This window comes from Coregonus clupeaformis, chromosome 35 (assembly GCF_020615455.1).
Source record: "Coregonus clupeaformis isolate EN_2021a chromosome 35, ASM2061545v1, whole genome shotgun sequence".
Taxonomy (NCBI): Eukaryota; Metazoa; Chordata; class Actinopteri; order Salmoniformes; family Salmonidae; genus Coregonus; species Coregonus clupeaformis.
In genome coordinates, this window is record NC_059226.1 from 11,695,628 (window position 1) to 11,717,721 (window position 22,094).

The 22,094-nt window shown below is 47.2% G+C and overlaps 1 protein-coding gene across 1 annotated transcript in view; it reads left to right on the forward strand.

Annotated features, from left to right (window-relative positions):
• The window catches only part of LOC121550234 (protein FAM171A2), a 77,197-nt gene that overhangs the window by 24,262 nt on the left and 30,841 nt on the right, over window positions 1-22,094 (forward strand). Inside the window, exon 3 of the mRNA XM_041862403.2 lies at window positions 8,318-8,410. Coding sequence (XP_041718337.2) covers window positions 8,318-8,410 — 93 coding nt within the window. The remainder of the gene's footprint in view (window positions 1-8,317; window positions 8,411-22,094) is intronic.

A 22,094-nucleotide genomic window follows, 5' to 3' on the forward strand; every position in this document is an offset into this window, starting at 1 on the left:
TAGGACCAGGCTGGAGATATACAGCTGTGTTGTCCCTATCACAATAACTACCATATGTGTATGAACATAAGTTAATCAATAACTATGTGTAAACTGTTAACGTACTATAACCATGACTCAACAATCTGAGAGAGGATGTGGGTCAGCCCTGCATCCTTTGTCCCTTATGCTTTCAAACCCCAAAACGCCTTCCCCCTTAGAGAGATGTCTCTTCAACAGTCTCTGTCAGTAGTGTTCTGTTCATCGCTGACTATGTTTGCCCCTCTATTCTACTCTCGTATTTTATTATCGTCGGTCTAAGAGACACAAATGTCTATTTTGAAAGCCGCAGTGTCCTACAGCCCAGCTAGGCCGTCCCCTCCAGCCCTTCTATAATCTGTGGTTGTCATGCAAGTCCCAGGGATGGATGACTCATCGCCATCGCTGATATGTTTCATTGTGCAGCGAGACTGGGTGCTGCTTCGCTCACAGCTCTGATTGACTCAGCTGAAGTCAGGGGGCAGAACCTGAACTGATCACAACCTGGAAGGGTGGATGATAAAACAGGTGTCTAGGAGGCATTTTCGCATTGCTTTCTTATGTTGACTCTCTTTCCCCTAATGTGGATTCTCTCTCTCTCTCTCTCTCTCTTTCCATCTGTCTTTCCTCCCCATCCCCTTTACCTTCTCCCCTTCCCAAATTCACCCTATCTTTCTCCCTCTGTCACAGTCTTTTCTGGCTCTAGCTCTGGCTCTCTCTCCCCCCATCTGTGCCTCAGGCCTAATGCTGTATATGATCTGCTCTGACAAGCAGTCACCTTCCCCTTTCTCTGCTTCCCATGGTGGAGAATATTAAACACTGTGGGATCTGCCTGTGTGTGTGTGTGTGTGTGTGTGTGTGCGTGTGCGATCTGTGTGTGTGTGTGTGTGTCTGTGTGCATGAGCGAAAGGGGCGAATGTCACAGTACCATCTATGAACCTGGGGTGGCGTAACCTGCCAGTCTCACTCTAACTGTAGTTCTTAGCTCTTGGAAAGCGTCCACCCCCACACAGAGCATACTTATACAGCCTAATAATTCAAGCTGCAGGGAACGGTGTAAACACTGCATGCTGCATCGACTCTCGTTCTAAACCACAGTGACTTCAAATCAAATCACATTTGATTGGCCACATGCGCCGAATACAACAGGTGCAGACATTGCAGTGAAATGCTTACTTACAGCCCTTAACCAACAGTGAATTTATTTTTAATAAAAAAGTAAAATAAAACAACAACAAAAAAGTGTTGAAAAGTGCAAATAGTCCGGGTAGCCATGATTAGCTATTCAGGAGTCTTATGGCTTGGGGGTAGAAGCTGTTGAAAAGTATTTTGGACCTAGACTTGGCACTCCGGTACCGCTTGCCGTGCGGTAGCAGAGAGAACAGTCTATGACTAGGGTGGCTGGAGTCTTTGACAATTTTGAGGGCCTTCCTCTGACACTGCCTGGTATAGAGGTCCTGGATGGCAGGAAGCTTGGCCCCAGTGATGGACTGGGCCGTACGCACTACCCTCTGTAGTGCCTTGCGGTCGGAGGCCAAGCAGTTGCCATACCAGGCGGTGATGCAACCAGTCAGGATGCTCTCGATGGTGCAGCTGTAGAATTTTTTTGAGGATCTGAGGACCCATGCCAAATCTTTTCCAGTCTCCTGAGGGGGAATAGGCTTTGTCGTGCCCTCTTCACGACTGTCTGGGTGTGTTTGGACCATGATAGTTCGTTGGTGATGTGGACACCAAGGAACTTGAAGCTCTCAACCTGTTCCACTACAGCCCCGTCGATGAGAATGGGGGGCGTGCTCAGTCCTCTTTTTTTCCTGTAGTCCACAATCATCTCCTTTGTCTTGGTCACGTTGCGGGAGAGGTTGATATCCTGGCACCACACGGCCAGGTCTCTGACCTCCTCCCTATAGGCTGTCTCATCGTTGTCAGTGATCAGGCCTACTACTGTTGTGTCGTCGGCAAACTTAATGATGGTGTTGGAGTCGTGCCTGGCCATGCAGTCATGGGTGAACAGGGAATACAGGAGGGGACTGAGCACGCACCCCTGAGGGCCGTGTTCGAGGATCAGTGTGGCAGATGTGTTGTTACCTACCCTTACCACCTGGGGGCGGCCCGTCAGGAAGTCCAGGATCCAGTTGCAGAGGGAGGTGTTTAGTCCCAGGATCCTTGGCTTAGTGATGAGCTTTGAGGGCACTATGGTGTTGAATGCTGAGCTGTAGTCAATGAATAGCATTCTCATGTTGGTGTTCCTCTTGTCCAGGTGGGAAAGGGCAGTGTGGAGTGCAATAAAGATTGCATCATCTGTGGATCTGTTGGGGCGGTATGCAAATTGGCGTGGGTCTAGGGTTTCTGGGATAATGGTGTTGATGTGAGCCATGACCAGCCTTTCAAAGCACTTTATGGCTACAGACATCAATGCTACGGGTTGGTAGTCATTTAGGCAGGTTATCTTAGTGTCCTTGGGCACAGGGACTATGGTGGTCTGCTTGAAACATGTTGGTATTACAGACTCAGTCAGGGACATGTTGAAAATGTCAGTGAAGACACTTGCCAGTTGGTCAGCACATGCTTGGAGTACACGTCCTGGTAATCCGTCTGGCCCTGCGGCCTTGTGAATGTTGACCTGCTTAAAAGTCTTACTCACATCGGCTACAGAGAGCGTGATCACATAGTCATCCGGAACAGCTGGTGCTCTCATGCATGCTTCAGTGTTGCTTGCCTCGAAGCGAGCATAGAAGTGGTTTAGCTCGTCTGGAAGTCTTGTGTCACTGGGCAGCTCGCGGCTGTGCTTCCCTTTGTAGTCTGTAATAGTTTTCAAGCCCTGCCACATCCGACGAGCGACAGAGCCGGTGTAGTACGATTCAATCTTAGTCCTGTATTGACTCTTTGCCTGTTTGATGGTTCGTCGGAGGGCATAGTGGGATTTCTTATAAGCGTCCGGGTTAGAGTCCCGCTCCTTGAACGCGGCATCTCTAACCTTTAGCTCAGTACGGATGTTTCCTGTAATCCATGGCTTCTGGTTGGGGTATGTACGTACGGTCACTGTGGGGACGACGTCTTCAATGCACTTATTGATGAAGCCAGTGACTGATGTGGTGTACTCCTCTTTTTATGCGTCTCTGTGTGTGGAGTAAAGGTGGTCTAGAGTTTTTAAGGTAGAACGGATTTAAGTTTCCCTGCATTAAAGTCCCCGGCCACTAGGAGCGCTGCCTCTGGATGAGCGTTTTCCTATTCACTTATGGCCTTATACAGCTCATTGAGTGCAATCTTAATGCCAGCATTGGTTTGTGGTGGTAAATAGACAGCTATGAAAAATATAGATGAAAACTCTCTTGGTAAATAGTGTGGTCTACAGCTTATCATAAGATGCTCTACCTCAGGCGAGCAAAACCTCGAGACTTCCTTAGTATTTGATTTTGTGCACCAGCTGTTGTTTTCAAATATACACAGACCGCCAGCCCTTGTCTTACCAGAATCAGCCATTCTATCTTGCCGATGTAACGTATATCCCGCCAGCTGTATGTTGTCCATGTCGTCATTCAGCCACGACTCGGTGAAACATAAGATATTACAGTTTTTAATGTCCCGTTGGTAGGATAACCGTAATCTTAGGTCATCCAATTTATTCTCAAATGATTGAAGATTGGCTAATAGGATTGATGGGAGAGGCAGTTTACTCGCTCGCCGTCGGATCCTTTCAAGGCACCCCGACCTACGTCCACGATATCTCCGTCTCTTCCTCATGCGAATGACAGGGATTTGGGCCTTATCGGGTGTCTGTAGGATATCCTTCGCGACCGCCTCGTTGAAGAAAAAATCTTCGTCCGATACGAGGTGAGTAATCGCTGTCCTGATTTCCAGAAGCTCTTTTTGGTTATAAGAGACGATGGCAGAAACATTATGTACAAAATAAATTACAAATAACGCAGAAAAACACACATAATAGTACAATTTGTTAGAGGGCTGTAAAACGTCAGCCGTCTTCTCCAGCACCATTTAGTTTCTTCACATACAGACATCTGCACACAAAGCTTTCCCTTCATGGAATGATCAGCATTTAACATACAATACACAGTATATGTCTTACCAAGCTGTAGATATATTGTGCATCCAATAAAATAAAATAAATACTTTTTATTTTAATTATTGTATTTTTAGCTCTTGCAGAATGTATCAAGCAAATGACAACAGTATACCAATTGACTGATGCAGATGAGTGTGCACTTGGTTTTACTGTGAGGATCTGTGCAATGAAAAAATTCACAAAAACCTTAATAAATGTTATGTTTTGAGTCCTTGAGTACATGATGTCTCTGCTGAATTATGCACACAGGCTTATACCTCAGGGGGTACATCAGTAGCAGCAGCACCCTGATTCTTCTCAATAACATTAGCGTGCTTAACCCAGACTGAACACTGTACTCAATGATGCGTTCTGGGATCAGTCTGGTTAAACCAGGGTAGATAGGCACTGGGCACTGCAGCTTACTCCAGCCACCATGCTAATGTGTCCTGGAGAGTAGCCAGCACTTTCTACAGCTTCAGATGGTCCAGATAGCCCTAGGCTATACTGGTCAGTGGGTATAGTCAGATTCCTAGAGACAGATGGGGGAAAAAAACATTCTGGAGTTGAGCCAAGTAATGAATGCCATTCAATAACCTTACTCTACTTCAGTGGTTCCCAAACTGTGGGGCGCGAGGGCCCCCCAAAACTTGGTCCGGGTTTCAACTTACTCCTGAATGTTGTGATAGTAAACTCAGCAAAAAAAATTGTAAAAATCAAAATAACTTCACAGATCTTCATTGTAAAAGGTTTAAACACTGTTTCCCATGCTTGTTCAATGAACCATAAACAATTAATGAACATGCACCTGTGGAACGGTCGTTAAGACACTAATAGCTTACAGACGGTAGGCAATTAAGGTCACAGTTATGAAAACTTAGGACACTAACGAGGCCTTTCTACTGACTCTGAAAAACACCAAAAGAAAGATGCCCAGGGTCCCTGCTCATCTCCGTGAACGTGCCTTAGGCATGCTGCTGTACTTAATGAGGAGGAGATGCACTGCTGTACTTAATGCAGCTGGTGGCCACACCAGATACTGACTGTTGCTTTTGATTTTGACTCCCCCTTTGTTCAGGGACATATTAGTCACATGTCTGTGGAACTTGTTCAGTTTATGTCTCAGTTGTTGAATCTTGTTATGTTCATACAAATATTTACACATGTTAAGTTTGCTGAAAATAAACGCAGTTGACAGTGAGAGGACGTTTCTTTTTTTGCTGAGTTTAGAATGCACAAGGTGCAATTTTGAAATTGGGTAGTGCATCAGCAGTTTTCCTCACGTCATGTCAGTCATTGCAGAGAGCTATTTGTAACTCAGAAATGTCCAGATCAGCTAACCTTTTTTAGCAAGGTTTTTTTAGCCCATTGATTTTGTTGTAATGTTTGAGTCCCTCAAATATCACATGAACACACATAAGACATGGCAAAATGGGTAGAATTGTAGGAAATGAGCTATAAAACTGAAAACTGTTCTCTGCACCGCATGACAAAATGTATAGAATTGCAGGAAATTAGCTTTAAAACTAGAACCGCTTGAATGTTGGTGTTTTTAGTTGTTAAACTAATGAAAATCTTTTTTTTATTTTTATAAAAATATATTTTCATAAGTTTCACAAATAAAAACGCCAACATTCAAGTGTTCAATCAGTTTTTGTTCGTGGAGTGCCTTTGTTGCAAATATAACAACAAAATAAAAAAAATACCCCAACCACAAACACGCATGGTCAGCAAGACACACAGTCAAATTATGAAAACATAAGTATCCTAAACATCATTATAGTGTGCTTTTATCAAGTTCATCAAGTGTGCTTGGTAAATAGTGAAGATCTGAACAAAAGCAAAAATTGCATTATAATGAATAGAAGTATCTATAAGACAGCAGTAAAAAAAGTAGTCAATTATTGTCAGTGCTTGCTGTTCCTTACAAACTTGTTCCAAATGTCGGATACCATGGCGAATCTGTCTGTTTTCCAGGCGTCACGTTCTAGTTTCTTTGTCATCAAAATGGAGGTAACGCATGATCTCTCTGAAGCGATCCCGTGACATGCTTTCTCCAAAGAAAGGTATCCCATACATTTTGTGTGATAATCGGCCCGTAGCATTGGGTCCCATGTTTCATACGCACAAAAAGCTTATTTCTCTCCAATTTTGTGCACACATTTGTTTACATCCCTGTTAGTGAGCATTTATCCTTTGCCAAGATAATCCATCCACCTGACGGGTGTGGCATATTAAGAAGCTGATTAAACAGCATGATCATTACACAGGTGCACCTTGTGCTGGGGACAATAAAAGGCCACTGTAAAATGTGCAGTTTTGTCATACAACACAATGTCTCAAGTTTTGAGGGAGCAATTGGCATGCTGACTGCAGGAATGTCCGCCAGAGCTGTTGCCAGAGAATTGAATGTTCATTTCTCTACCATAAGCCGCCTCCAACGTCGTTTTAGAGAATTTGGCAGTACGTCCAACTGGCCTCACAACTGCAGATCACGTGTAACCACGCCAGCCCAGGACCTCCAAATCCAGCTTCTTCACCTGCGAATCGTCTGAGACCAGCCGCCCGGACAGCTGATGAAACTGAGTAGTATATTTTTTTGTAATAAAGCTCTTTTGTTGGGAAAAACTCATTCTGATTCGCAGGGCCTGGCTCCCCAATGGGTGGGTCTGGCTCCCAAGTGGGTGGGTCTATGTCCTCCCAGGCCTACCCATGGCTGCGACCCTGCTCAGTCATGGGAAATCCATAGATAGGGCCTAATGAATTTATTTCAATTGACTGATTTCCTTATATGACCTGTAATTCAGTAAAATCGTTGAAGTTGTTGCGTTTATATTTTTCTTCAATATAGTTTAGGTTCAGTTTCGAGGCAATTATCGGGGTGATTATCAACTGGGCACGGCACTTTCAAATGTCGGGAGAAGGAGCTGAGCAAGACCTACTGTCTGGAGAAGGAGGGGCAATAGGGGAAAACCATTTTAAAAAATGACATGCCCTCTTAAAACTGATTATAACTTCAGTTCTGTTTGTGATATTAAGATTCTAACAACAACAGTGTGTTATGACTTAACAAATGGCAGAGTAATATTTTTTTAAAATTCATGACCAGTCCAAATTACTGCTTTAGTGGTTCTAGTGTTAAAATGGCAAAAAAAGCCTCCATCCCATGGCACATTTTATAGAATGGCAGGAAATAAGCTTTAAACCTGCAAAATGTTTTCTCCGCCAACAAGATGGGTTTGAATAGTGCTTGTACCCATAGAAATATATACATGGTGCGGGATGTTCCCCAATGCTGGAAGTGGGGCCTGAGTGAAAACGTTTGGGAACCCATGCTATACTTAATACCTGGCTTATACCTAATGCTAATACCTGACAAGCAGAGACATGTCCTAGGTTTCACAGAATAGTGCTGGTTGTTTAGTCTACACCCTCTCGAGATATAATCTAATACATGTAACTCTCCTGATCAGGCAAAGCATACACCTGTCAGGAGTGTAAAGACAGCACACATCCTTCCACGCCCCCTGAACACAAAGGCGAAAGGACAGAGAGGCTTGTCAATGTCAAGAGTGTTTTGAATCTATCCTGATCGCTTTCGCTCTGGGTGGATTTCAATGCCTCGTCACAATCCCTCTTTCAAAATGAAGCTCAGATGTCAACGAACAGAGACTGTTATTGCTTTTTACCTGTCTACTCACCTAGTGGACTCGGGTTGCAGACACACACACACTCCTTTCAGTGTGCCTGTCAGGGAGGGAACTCTTAGGTGGGATGCACTAGGATTTCCTCACCACACGTATATAGTATACTCTGTGGACCGCTGAGGAATGAGGTGGCCTGGTTTCTTTATATAACCCCATGCTGGCCATGTTGTTTGTCTTGCTGCACAGCTGGAAACACTTTGTGAAGGGAGCAATCTAGGTCATGACTGTCTCTTCGTGTTTGATAAACGTTGTGTTGTTATGACTTGGGGGCGGGGGGGACAATACAGCAGTCAACAGAGACAGGTGTCTGTCTGATTGATGATTGATCTGTCATAACTAACTCTGCTTGTTTTGTTTCTCTCTCTCTCTCTCCCTTTTTTCTCTCTCTCTCTCTCTCTCTCTCTCTCTCTCTCTCTCTCTCTCTCTCTCTCTCTCTCTCTCTCTCTCTCTCTCTCTCTCTCTCTCTCTCTCTCTCTCTCTCTCTCTCTCTCTCTCTCTCTCTCTCTCTCTCTCTCTTCTCTCTCTCTCTCAGTGTATGCGTCAGTCAGCCTGTACCTGCTCCCCCAGCGGCCTGCCACCCTGATCCTGTATGATGACGTAGTCCAGGTTCTGCTGGGATCCCCAGGTGAGTGTCTACATACATACCTACCTGTAACTGCCTGGTCCTGTATGATGACGTAGTCCAGGTTCTGCTGGGATCCCCAGGTGAGTGTCTACATACATACCTACCTGTACCTGCCTGGTCCTGGATGGCTCAGTTGGTAGAGCATGGCTCTTGCAGCACCGGGATTGTGGGTTTGTTTCCTGGCCCCCCCCCCATACGTGAAATGTATTTATGCATGCATGTCTGTAAGTCACTTTGAATAAAAGCGTCTTCTAAATGGCATATATAAAATATATACCTATACCTTCTCCAAACTATACTTACCGTCCTCTTTTACACATCTCTCCTCTTCCTCCAAACACAAATCTCCATGACAAAATGTCTGGCTTGTGGCTTTTCAACCCTTCTCCACGTGACCTTAGATGGACAAAATCAACATGCGTGCGATGGCGCACGCAGACGCACGCGCGTGCCCGGTCTAGTCAGCATGTAAGTGGCAGAACAAATGGAGCGTGCTGTCCTCTAGCAATGCAAGCCTGTCTGTATTCAAAGCCAATGACATCACTAATACATCACCTGGCCGCCACACTACAGCAAAAGAGAAACAGGCTTTTATTGCCAAATCAGCTAATCACATGTCTTAGTAGTGTGCGTGTGCGTGTTCGTGCGTGCGGATGGTGTGTGTGTGCGCTTATGGGTGCGTGGGTTCATGCTTTTGTGTGTGTGTGTTTATTGCCCGAGCGATAATCGAACAGATCCGATAAAATACACTCGTAACTTTCCACATTGTTGATAGTGCCAATAAACCAGCAGCACAGAAGATATAGCATCCAAATTAAATTGACCTAGATACAGCACTCTTATCTGCCTCAAGGCATTTCTAGGCAAACCAAACAGGCTATAAATGTCTTCCTGAATTTACGCCTGTTTAGGAATGGGCTGGGTGCATGCTTTGTTAATCTCTAAGAAATAAATTAAAGAAAGACTTATAGATTCACCAGTAGTTGTTCCATATGATTTTAATAATTGCTTTCACAGCAGCAGGAGCAGTGCATATTATTGTTGTGTTGTTATAGCCCACATTATGGGACGTGATAAATTGTGATAAACGTGATAGATAAGTTCCTGTTTAATGATACCCTCTGAGTGTGAAAATCTAATTCAAGCATATTTATTTTATAAACCCGTTTTTACATCAGCAGTTGTCACAAAGTGCTTTACGGATACCTAGCCTAAAAAGAGCAAGCAATGCAGAGCCAGATGCACAGTGGCTAGGAAAACAATCATAACCTGCAGTTGGGGGTTTGGGGTGTGTGTTTCGGGGAATGCTGGGTAAGAAAATTATGTTCTATCTTTTAACTCTCTATTCCTCTTAAATATACAGTATGAGGTGTTAGCAATAGGCACAGTGTACACCTCCCTGTCTTCTCACTCTCCTCCTTCCTCACTATATCATTCCCTTCGTCTCTGTCAGTTTCTCTGCTTACGCTGCCAGTACAGTGCTGTACGTGGTGCCACAGCCAAGTGAATTAAATATATAATCATGGCGTCATCCCTCAACGTCCCATCACCTGTCCAGTCCAATGAGTGAGCCAGAATGATGTAATCCACTCCAACCAAGGCCCCTTAGGAAATCTGTACATGTGACATGCTCACACTTTCTCTGTAGCTCTTGCTCTCTCAATTTCTCTCTCTTCCTTTCTCTCTCGCTCTCTCTCTCTGACACACACATCACACATTCTCTTTACCAGTGGTGGGAAAAGTACCCAATTGTCGTACTTGAGTAAAAGTAAAGATACCTTAATAGAAAATGACTCAAGTAAAAGTGAAAGTCACCCAGTAAAGTACTACTTGAGTAAGTATTTGGTTTTAAATATACTTAACTATCAAAAGTAAATGTAATTGCAAAAATGTACTTAAGTATCAAAAGTTAAAGTACAAGTATAAATCATTTCAAATTGCTTATATTAAGCAAACCAGATGGCAAAATTGTCTTGTTTTTATAATTTACGGATAGCCAGGGGCACACTACAACATGCAGACATCATTTACAAACAAAGCATTTGTGTTTAGTGAGTCCTCCAGATCAGAGGCAGTAGGATGACCAGGGATGTTCTCTTGATAAGTGCGTGAATTGGACCATTTTCCTATCCTGCTAAGCATTCAAAAAGTTAAAAGTACATTATTTTCTTTAGGAATGTAGTGGAGTAAAAGTAAAAGTTGTCAAAAATATAAATAGTAAGTACAGATACCCCCAAAAATACACCACTGCTCTTTTCTGTCTATCAACTGAATCTCCATACCTCCTCCCTCTCTCTCTCTCTCTCTCGCTTTCTCTCTCTCTCTCTCTCTCTCTCTCTCTCTCTCTCTCTCTCTCTCTCTCTCTCTCTCTTCTCCCCCCTCTCTGAACTGTCAAGCCCATATCTCCTTAACGATCCCAGAATCTGGGACTGATGTGACTGTATGTGTGCGTGACAGGATGAGAGGCATTTATTGTGACTGCAGCGCATTGATTAATTATGCCCCAGACAGGTTTCTCTCTTCCTCTGCTCTTCCCTCTGTCAAGAGGGCCTTTCATGCTGTAATTGCTTACATATTACTCCACCCCCATGTAGTGTTTTAGTGTTGCCGATTTATATGGCAAGGAGATGCTTCCTTTACTTGTTCAATTGATTTGGGTCTACCTTAGGTAGTTGTATGTACAACTGTTGTACAAACTTACCCCACCAGACATGCCACCAGAGGTCTTTTCACAGTCCCCAAATTCAGAACAAATTCAAGAAAGCGTACAGTATTATATAGAGACATTATTGCATGGAACTCCCTGCTATCTCATATTGCTCAAATGAACAACAAACCTGGTAAAAAACAACAACTGATAAAGCAACACCTCATGGCACAACGCCTAAAAAAAGTGTTGAGAAAAACAACAAAAAAAAGTGTTGAGAAAAAAAGAGCAGAAGTAAAATAAATTAACAGTAGGGAGGCTATATACACGGGGGTACCGGTGCTTAGTCAATGTGCGGGGGCACCGGCTAGTTGAGGTAATATGTGGGTAGAGTTAAAGTGACTATGCATAAATAATAAACAGAGTAGCAGCAGCGTAAAAAGATGGGGTGGGGGGGGGGCAGTGCAAATAGTCCGGGTAGCCATGATTAGCTGTTCAGGAGTCTTATGGCTTGGGGGTAGAAGCTGTTGAGAAGCCTTTTGGACCTAGACTTGGCGCTCCGGTACCGCTTGCCGTGCGGTAGCGGAGAGAACAGTCTATGACTAGGGTGGCTGGAGTCTTTTACAATTTTGAGGGCCTTCCTCTGACACCGCCTGATATAGAGGTCCTGGATGGCAGGAAGCTTGTCCCCAGTGATGTACTGGGCCGTACGCACTACCCTCTGTAGTGCCTTGTGGTTGGAGGCCGAGCAGTTGCCATACCAGGCGGTGATGCACCCAGTCAGGATGCTCTCGATGGTGCAGCTGTATAACTTTTTGAGGATCTGAGGACCCATGCAAAATCTTTTCAGTCTCCTGAGGGTGAATAGGCTTTGTCGTGCCCTCTTCACGACTGTCTTGGTGTGTTTGGACCATGATAGTTTGTTGGTGATGTGGACACCAAGGAACTTGAAGCTCTCAACCTGTTCCACTACAGCCCCGTCGATGAGAATGGGGGCGTGCTCAGTCCTCTTTTTTTTCCTGTAGTCCACAATCATCTCCTTTTGTCTTGGTTGAGGGAGAGGTTGTTATCCTGGCACCACACGGCCAGGTCTCTGACCTCCTCCCTATAGGCTGTCTCATCGTTGTCAGTGATCAGGCCTACCACTGTTGTGTTGTCGGCAAACTTAATGATGGTGTTGGAGTCGTGCCTGGCCATGCAGTCATGGGTGAACAGGGAATACAGGAGGGGACTGAGCACGCACCCCTGAGGGGCCCCCGTGTTGAGGATCAGTGTGGCAGATGTGTTGTTACCTACCCTTACCACCTGGGGGCGGCCCGTCAGGAAGTCCAGGATCCATTTGCAGAGGGAGGTGTTTAGTCCCAGGATCCTTGGTTTAGTGATGAGCTTTGAGGGCACTATGGTGTTGAATGCTGAGCTGTAGTCAATGAATAGCATTCTCATGTAGGTGTTCCTCTTGTCCAGGTGGGAAAGGGCAGTGTGGAGTGCAATAGAGAGTGCATCATCTGTGGATCTGTTGGGGCGGTATGCAAATTGGGGTGGGTCTAGGGTTTCTGGGATAATGGTGTTGATGTGAGCCATGACCAGCCTTTCAAAGCACTTTATGGCTACAGACATCAGTGCTACGGGTCGGTAGTCATTTAGGCAGGTTATCTTAGTGTCCTTGGGCACGGAAACTATGGTGGTCTGCTTGAAACATGTTGGTATTACAGACTCAGTCAGGGACATGTTGAAAATGTCAGTGAAGACACTTGCCAGTTGGTCAGCTGTCACGGTTTACTAAGCCAGAACCCAGAAGCAGACCAGGACAAGGTAGGTTGAAACAAAGGTGAGTGTTTATTTAATAGATCCACGAGTGAGGCTGAATAATCCAGGGAACAGAGCGGGTGGCGTGGATGGGTTGTTGAGGGTGCAGTGGTAGGTCCAGTAATGGCTCGGCAGCCGCCGACCATCAGGCAGAGGTTGGATGAAGGTTCCGGATGAGTGACTGCAGATGGAACAAAACGGAGGTAAGTACAAAACAAGCAAACAAGGTGCAAAACAACAAAACTAACGCTACATGCTCTAAGGCTGATCCACTGATAAACATACTGTTCATGGCTAACGATCCGGCAGGGAATGGATGTTAGGACAGAGCCTAAGAAGGGTGATGATCAGGACCAGGTGTGCAGATTGCTGATGGGATGCAGGTGCGGAAATCAAGAGAGCTCCCGCCTAGCAACGTTGCCCGGCAACCAGGCAGGGAGCGTTCCAGAACCCTCGGGAAACTGGAGATCCCGAGCAGAAAAACTAGTACCCAGACAGAAACCGACTCAGACTGCAGGGATCGTTACAGTACCCCCCTCCGACGAACGCCACCGGGCGGACTCCCCGGAGCGCCAGGATGGAGGCGGTAGAAGTCACGAATGAGGTCAGCATCTAGGATCTGTCGCCGCGGAATCAACTCCTCTCTTCAGGACCATACCCCTCCCAGTCCACGAGATACTGGAAACCCCGGCCCCGCCGTCTGGAATCCATGATGCGTCGCACCGTGTAGGCAGGACCACCTCCGATCATCCGAGGAGGAGGAGGAGGAGGCGGAGGAGGCAACAGAGGACTGAGGAGAACAGGCTTGAGGCAGGAGACATGAAAGGTGGGATGGACTCTGAGCGTCCTCGGTAGTTTGAGTCGAACTGCCACCGGATTGATCACCTTCTCCACCACAAACGGACCAATGAACTTCGGTGACAACTTCCTAGACTCAGTCCGTAAAGGAAGATCCCGTGTGGCCAACCAGACCCTATCTCCGATGGTATAGGTGGGAGCGGGGATCCGGCGACGATTCGCCTGGAGCTGATACCGGTCCGAAACTCTAAGGAGTGCCTTTCTGGCCCGATGCCAGGTCCGGTGGCAACGACGAATATGGGCCTGAACAGAGGGCACTGAGAGCTCCTTCTCCTGAGAAGGGAACAAGGGAGGTTGGTAGCCATACAGGCACTGGAAGGGAGACATCCCAGTGGCAGATGTAGGGAGAGTATTGTGGGCATACTCAACCCAAGGCAACTGAGAGACCCAGGAGGTGGGGTTGGAGGAGACAAGGCAGCGTAGCGTGGATTCCATCTTCTGGTTGGCTCTCTCCGCCTGACCATTAGATTGGGGGTGAAAACCAGATGTGAGACTGACTGTAGCTCCAATGGCCAAACAGAAGGACTTCCAGACAGCAGAGGTAAACTGAGGGCCACGGTCGGAAACGATATCACTGGGCAAACCGTGGACCCTGAAAACCTCCCCTAACCAGGATCTCGGACGTCTCCGAGGCAGAGGGAAGCTTGGCAATTGGCACAAAGTGGGCGAACTTGCTGAATCTGTCCACGATAGTCAGAACGACCGTGTTCCCCTCAGAAGAGGGCAACCCAGTGACAAAGTCCAGGGCCAGATGCGACCATGGTCGCGGGGGAATAGGAAGAGGGTGAAGTAGTCCAGAGCTGGGCCGATTGGTACTCTTATTCTGCGCACACACTGGACAGGCAGCAACAAAACCCAGAGTATCCTCGGCCATGGCAGGCCACCAAAACCGTCTGCGAAGAAACGCCATCGTCCGAGCCACGCCAGGGTGACAAGCCATCTTGCTGGCGTGGGACCATTTGAGGACAGCAGGACGAACCGACTCAGGCACAAACAACCGACCGGGTGGACCGTTACCGGGACCGGGCTGCGTCCGAAGGGCCGCCATCACCTCCTCCTCAATCTTCCACATAACTGCTCCCACGACGCAGTTCCGGGGGAGAATTGTCTCGGTCTTGGACCCACTCTCTTCCGTCTTGGAGAACATCCGGGACAAGGCGTCCGCCTTGCCGTTCTTAGATCCAGGTCGGACGTCAGGGAAAAAATTGAATCGTCCGAAAAACAACGCCCACCTGGCCTGACGGGAGTTGAGACGTCTAGCCGATTGCACGTAAGCAAGATTCTTGTGGTCAGTCCAGACAATAAACGGTTGCTCCGCCCCCTCCAACCAGTGGCGCCACTCCTCCAAGGCAAGTTTCACCGCGAGAAGCTCCCGGTTACCCACATCGTAGTTCCTCTCCGCAGGCGAAAGGCGGCGAGAGTAGTAGGCGCAGGGATGGAGTTTACTGTCCGTGGAGCATCGCTGCGACAGGATGGCGCCAACTCCCACATCAGACGCGTCCACTTCAACGACGAACTGACGGGCCGTGTCCGGTTGAGAGAGAATCGGTGCGTTGGTGAATCGCCTCTTCAAATCCAGAAACGCTCGATCCGCCTCCGGATTCCACTTGAAGGTCCTGATACTGGAAGTCAAGGCAGTTAACGGAGCGGCCACACGGCTGTAATCCCGGATGAATCTGCGGTAGAAATTCGCAAACCCCAAAAATCTCTGGAGCTGCAATCTCGTACCGGGCTGGGCCCATTCCAGAACCGCTCTAACCTTCTCCTGGTCCATCCTAATCTCTCCCCTGGAGATGATGTACCCGAGAAAGGATGTCGTGTGGGCGTGAAACTCGCACTTCTCGGCCTTCACGAACAGGCGATTCTCCAACAATCGCTGCAGAACCTGCCGGACATGCTGGACGTGGTCGGAAGGTTCCTTCGAGAAGATCAGAATGTCATCCAGGTAAACAAACACAAAGAGACCGATCATATCTCTCAGGACGTCGTTCACCATACTCTGGAATACCGCTGGAGCATTGGTCAGTCCAAACGGCATCACCTGATACTCGAAGTGACCCATCGGTGTATTGAAACCCGTCAACCACTCGTCCCCTCTCTGATCCGGACCATGTGATACGCATTGCGTAGGTCTAGCTTGGTGAACACCGTAGCACCCTGTAAGGAGTCGAAGGCAGAACTCATCAAGGGCAGGGGATACTTGTTCTTGACCGTGATGTCATTCAACCCCCGATAATCAATACACGGTCGAAGAGAGCCATCCTTCTTACCCACAAAGAAGAATCCTGCCCCCCAGGGGGTGATGACGAGGGACGAACGAGACCAGCAGCTAGGGACTCCTTGATGTAGGTCTCCAAAGCCTCACGTTCAGGTCGGGAGATACTGTATAACCTTCCCTTGGGGTAGACAGCTCCAGGGAACAGGTTGATGGCACAATCATATGGTCGGTGGGGAGGGGAGTGACAGAGCCTTCTGCTTACTGAACACTTCCCCCAAATCGTGATATGTCTCGGGAACCAGGGACAAATCTGGGGGTTTAGCCTCAATCACCTGACTGGGAACCGAATGGGGACAGGCAGTCTTGAGACAGTTAGCATGACAATCAAGGCTCCAACTCGTTACCTTGCCCGTCACCCAATCGAACGTGGGATTGTGTTCCTTCAGCCAGGGGTATCCAAGGACCAGAGGAACATGGGAAGACGGCAGAATGAAGAATGAAATCATCTCCGAATGATTCCCCGACAACAGCATCTTAACCGGTTCAGTCCTCATCGTGATACGTGCCAGACTACTGCCGTTCAGAGTGGTCGCTTCAATGGCTTCCGGCAATTGCTCCTTGGAAAGCCCCAGCTGTTCCACCAACTCGGCATCAAGAAAGCTTCCATCGGCACCTGAATCGATAAAAGCGTTAATCGCTAAGCTCTGATTCCTGTTCATAAGGGTAGCCGGGAAACGGGGTCTGACAGAGGTATTGAGAGGTCGAAACTGGCTCGCTACAAGTCCTCCCAACTTTAGCGAGCCGCGCAGTTTGACGACCGCCGGGAACAGGTGGCGAGGTAATGTCCCGAACCACCACAGTAGAGGCAACAGTTAGTCCTACATCTGAGTTGGCGTTCCTCCTTGGTTAACCCGTGCCGCCCTACTTGCATTGGTTCAGAATCGGGAGACAGGACCTCTCCACTAATCCTGTGTGGTGGACGATGATCGACGTATTCTGGTCCAATCCCCGACCCGACTGGAACCTGAGAAGCTGATCGATTGGACGGAACCCATTGCTTCTCCCTCCTTCGCTCTCGGACTCGATTATCCACCCGAATAGACAAGGCTACCAAGCTGTCCAGGTCACTAGGCTCCGGATAGGAGATCAACTCATCCTTGAGCTGCTCCGACAGACCCAGGTAAAAGGCCGCTTGCAGAGACTCCTCATTCCACCCACTCTCCACAGCCAACGTCTTGAACTCGATCACGAAGTCGGCCACGCTGCGAGTTCCTTGGCGAAGCGAAAACAGGCGCCTAGCTGCGTCCCTCCCTCGGACGGAATGGTCGAAGAGCTTCCTCATCTCGGCCGTGAACCCCTGGTATGAAGCCATGCAGGGGTCCTGTCGTTCCCAAACGGCTGAAGCCCACTCCAGCGCTCGACCACGCAGCAACTCAATCACAAAGGCTATCCTAGCCTTGTCTGTGGCATAAGAGTAGGGCTGTAGATCGAACACTAACCCACACTGCATAAGGAAAGAACGGCATCTTCCCAGCTCCCCCTCATATTTATCCGGCGTCGGAACCTTGGGCTCACGGAAGGACACAGCTCCAGAAGCGGCAGGCGAGATGGGTGAAACCGGTAGTGGATCCTCCACCGGAAACTTGCGCTGGTTCTGGACCTCCGTCAGACCGGTAGAAAGGTTCCGAACTGCCAACGCGATCTCCTGTAGCTCCGTGCTATGATGGCCCAACATCTTCTCCTGATGGGTAATGGCATGGCGAACAGAGTCCAGGTCCGCTGGGTTCATTACTGGCCGGATCGTTCTGTCACGGTTTACTAAGCCAGAACCCAGAAGCAGACCAGGACAAGGTAGGTTGAAACAAAGGTGAGTGTTTATTTAATAGATCCACGAGTGAGGCTGAATAATCCAGGGAACAGAGCGGGTGGCGTGGATGGGTTGTTGAGGGTGCAGTGGTAGGTCCAGTAATGGCTCGGCAGCCGCCGACCATCAGGCAGAGGTTGGATGAAGGTTCCGGATGAGTGACTGCAGATGGAACAAAACGGAGGTAAGTACAAAACAAGCAAACAAGGTGCAAAACAACAAAACTAACGCTACATGCTCTAAGGCTGATCCACTGATAAACATACTGTTCATGGCTAACGATCCGGCAGGGAATGGATGTTAGGACAGAGCCTAAGAAGGGTGATGATCAGGACCAGGTGTGCAGATTGCTGATGGGATGCAGGTGCGGAAATCAAGAGAGCTCCCGCCTAGCAACGTTGCCCGGCAACCAGGCAGGGAGCATTCCAGGACCCTCGGGAAACTGGAGATCCCGAGCAGAAAAACTAGTACCCAGACAGAAACCGACTCAGACTGCAGGGATCGTTACATCAGCACATGCTCGGAGTACACGTCCTGGTAATCCGTCTTACTCATATCGGCTATGGAGAGCGTGATCACATAGTCATCCGGGACAGCTGGTGCTCTCATGCATGCTTCAGTGTTGCTTGCCTCGAAGCGAGCATAGAAGTGGTTTAGCTCGTCTGGTAGGCTTGTGTCACTGGGCAGCTCGCGGCTGTGCTTCCCTTTGTAGTCTGTAATCGTTTTCAAGCCCTGCCACATCTGACGAGCGTCAGAGCCGGTGTAGTGCGATTCAGTCTTAGTCCTGTATTGACTCTTTGCCTGTTTGATGGATCGTCGGAGGGCATAGCGGGATTTCTTATAAGCGTCCGGGTTAGAGTCCCGCTCCTTGAAAGTGGCATCTCTACCCTTTAGCTCAGTGCGGATGTTTCCTGTAATCCATGGCTTCTGGTTGGGGTATGTACGTACAGTCACTGTGGGGACGACGTCATCGATGCACTTATTGATGAAGCCAGTGACTGATGTGGTGTACTCCTCAATGCTATCTGAAGAATCCCAGAACATGTTCCAGTCTGTGCTAGCAAAACAGTCCTGTAGCTTAGCATCTGTGTCATCTGACCACCTTTTTATTAACCGAGTCACTGGTGCTTCCTGCTTTAGTTTTTGCTTATAAGCAGGAATCAGGAGGATAGAGTTATGGTCAGATTTGCCAAATGGAGGGCAAGGGAGAGCTTTGTATGCGTCTCTGTGTGTGGAGTAAAGGTGGTCTAGAGTTTTTTTTCCTCCGGTTGTACATTTAACATGCTGGTAGAAATTAGGTAGAACTGATTTAAGTTTCCCTGCATTAAAGTCCCCGGCCACTAGGAGCGCTGCCTCTGGATGAGCGTTTTCCTATTTACTTATGGCCTTATACAGCTCATTGAGTGCAATCTTAATGCCATCATTGGTTTGTGGTGGTAAATAGACAGCTATGAAAAATATAGATGAAAACTCTCTTGGTAAATAGTGTGGTCTACAGCTTATCATAAGATACTCTACCTCAGGCGAGCAAAACCTCAAGACTTCCTTAGTATATGTCTCGTTGGTAGGATAACCATAATCTTAGGTCAGCTAATTTATTTTCAAATGATTGAACATTAGCTAATAGGATTGATGGGAGAGGCAGTTTACTCGCTCTTTTTCCTTACAAGGCACCCTGACCTACGTATATATTGATATGTAGGCTATGTCTGCCATTTTTACATGTATGTAGTTCTGTCCTTGAGCTGTTCTTGTCTATTAATGTTCTGTATTATGTCATGTTTCATGTCTTGTGTGGACCCCAGGAAGAGTAGCTGATGCTTTCGCAAAAGCTAATGCGGATCCTAATAAAATATCACAAATACTTAACCAGCTCCAATGACTAGCTACCCCTGTGTTCTTAGTTAGTTAGTCAGGTTTGAATAGTACTTAATTGAGTCAGGATGAGATACAGTTATACAACTCTTTTAACATCTAGAGCATCTGGCAACTTTTATAGAGGATGTGGTCATTTTGCTGACACACACTCTCTCTCACACACACTCTCACACACACACGCACACTCTCTCTCTCACACACACTCTCTCTCTCACACACACACACACACTCTCTCTCACACACACACACTCTCTCACACACACTCTCTCTCTCTCACACACACTCTCCCACTCTCTCTCAATGCCTCCAGGGTATTCTCGCTCAGTCGGTTAAGACACACACACGTACTCACACACACTCCCTCTCTCACACACACTCTCTCTCTCACACACACACACTATCCCACTCTCTCGCGCTCTCTCTCAATGCCTCCAGGGTATTCTCGCTCAGTCGGTTAAGCGAGGAGCAGTTTAGCACGTTTTCTCTGCTGTATCTAAGCGGTAGAGACGAGTCTCTCAGGAGGACTAAGCACGGTAGTGTATCACGACGAGGGCCTTAGTAACAGGGAGAAGAAAGACAGTAGATCCTTGTGCTGATGGATAGGAACTGATGAGAGGCCATCTGAAAGTGCAGCGCTCAGTGCTGAGGGTGGTCACCGTGGAGACAACCGGTGGCAGGAAACTAAAGTGTTTTGGAGAGATGGAGGAGTACCAATGAAGGGGGAGAGGAGAGGGGGGTGCTTTTCAAGCTGTGTTTGACAAAACCCAAAATGCTGTGTTTGGTAGAGTGGGACTGTTAGTGTGGCTGTGTACTTGAAAGCATGCAGCACATGATTGGTGTAATTAAGCTGTGTAATCACAAAGTATGTTAGCTATTTAGTCAACATTGTAGCCTATTTGAGTATTAGTCCAGTCTGTGTTATTGTCATTATGGTTGAACTAAAACTGAAACATCATTGCACAAGTAGTAGCAGCTACTGTATATCATTCAAGGACAGCCTGCAATGAAGGCATCATTGTACAACCTTGATCTTTTTATCTCTTTCGTTACATTGTTTTAAAGATGATTCAATATACTTAACACTCTATCTTTGCCCATAAAGCCTACATTTCTCTTCCTAGCAGAATCACCCCATTGTGATGTGAGTTCAGAACAGCGCTACTGAAATAGGCCAAGGTTGAATTGACTCCCCTATATGTTGTGTTGCATAGAGTGTGTTAAGTCTCTTGGCTCAGACATCATAATAATGCATTACTGGGGATGAAGCAGTGTTGCTGTGAATGACTGGGTAGACCGCTGTAGCTTTACACACAGTTCACTTTTGGAGGCCAGTTTCAATAACTTTTGCCAAATGGATTGAAGCCATTCACACAATTAATTTGAGCAGCACGGGATGCTAAGTTATCCCCTCGACAGTCCTTTGGTGGAGGCATATTCAGGCTCTGAAGGTACTGTGCTATGAGGGGTTGTTAGCCAGTCAAAGGCCCTAGAAGTATGTCTCAACCTTTACTCATCTGGTTGTGTGTCTTATCTGTGTGCTTCATGATAGAGACCATAGCAGGGATATCGATACGGCTATTTCTCAGCTATGGCATTGAGCCTGATTTGTCCACATCTACAGAAAAACCTCTAGGGAAGTCAATTGGTTGTCTCAGAAAATGGGTAAACACATACAGTGTCAGCAGTAAGTGGCTGTAACCTAGCTAGCACAAATCATGCTGTGATTCAATCAATCACTGCTCCCCAGCTGCACTTCTAACTCAAATGTCAAGCCTTTACGACACACACACATAACATTATGTAAATGTCAACAGCCTCCGCGTCTGGCATATGCTGCTCTGCAGTGGCTACGCTCGGTCGTCACGCTTTCCCATCATGCCTCTCTCCATATGCTCTGCCCCCTCCATTGTTTCTGTCCTTGCTCTGTGATGTTGTACTGAACACCTGGGCCTTGTCCGTTGGTATGGAAATGAGGGAACAAAGGGTACAGAGCGTTCTCAGAAATCCCACTTGTCCTATCTCATCCTGCTGTCTCGACGCCAAGCCATGTTCGCAGCATCAACCCTTTTTATATGTTGATTAGTGCTGTGGCGTATAGCACAATTATTCAGCAGCACCCATTTAGTATGAAGCCCTATCTTTTGAGTCTGGATGAGGTAGGGGCATACATTTTAGTGTGCATGGAACATTTCTGGGATCTTTTAATTCAGCTCATGAAACATGGGACCAACACTTTACATGTTGCGTTTATATTTTTGTTCAGTATATATATATACATTTTTTTTTTTAAGGGGGGGGGGGGTCAATTTAAACCAACCCACCCTAATAGAAGATGGTCCGGCCCTTCTGGTATTTGTCAGAACTGCCAGACCGCCATTCCGCCCATGCCATGGGAGCTTGGACACAGTGTGTC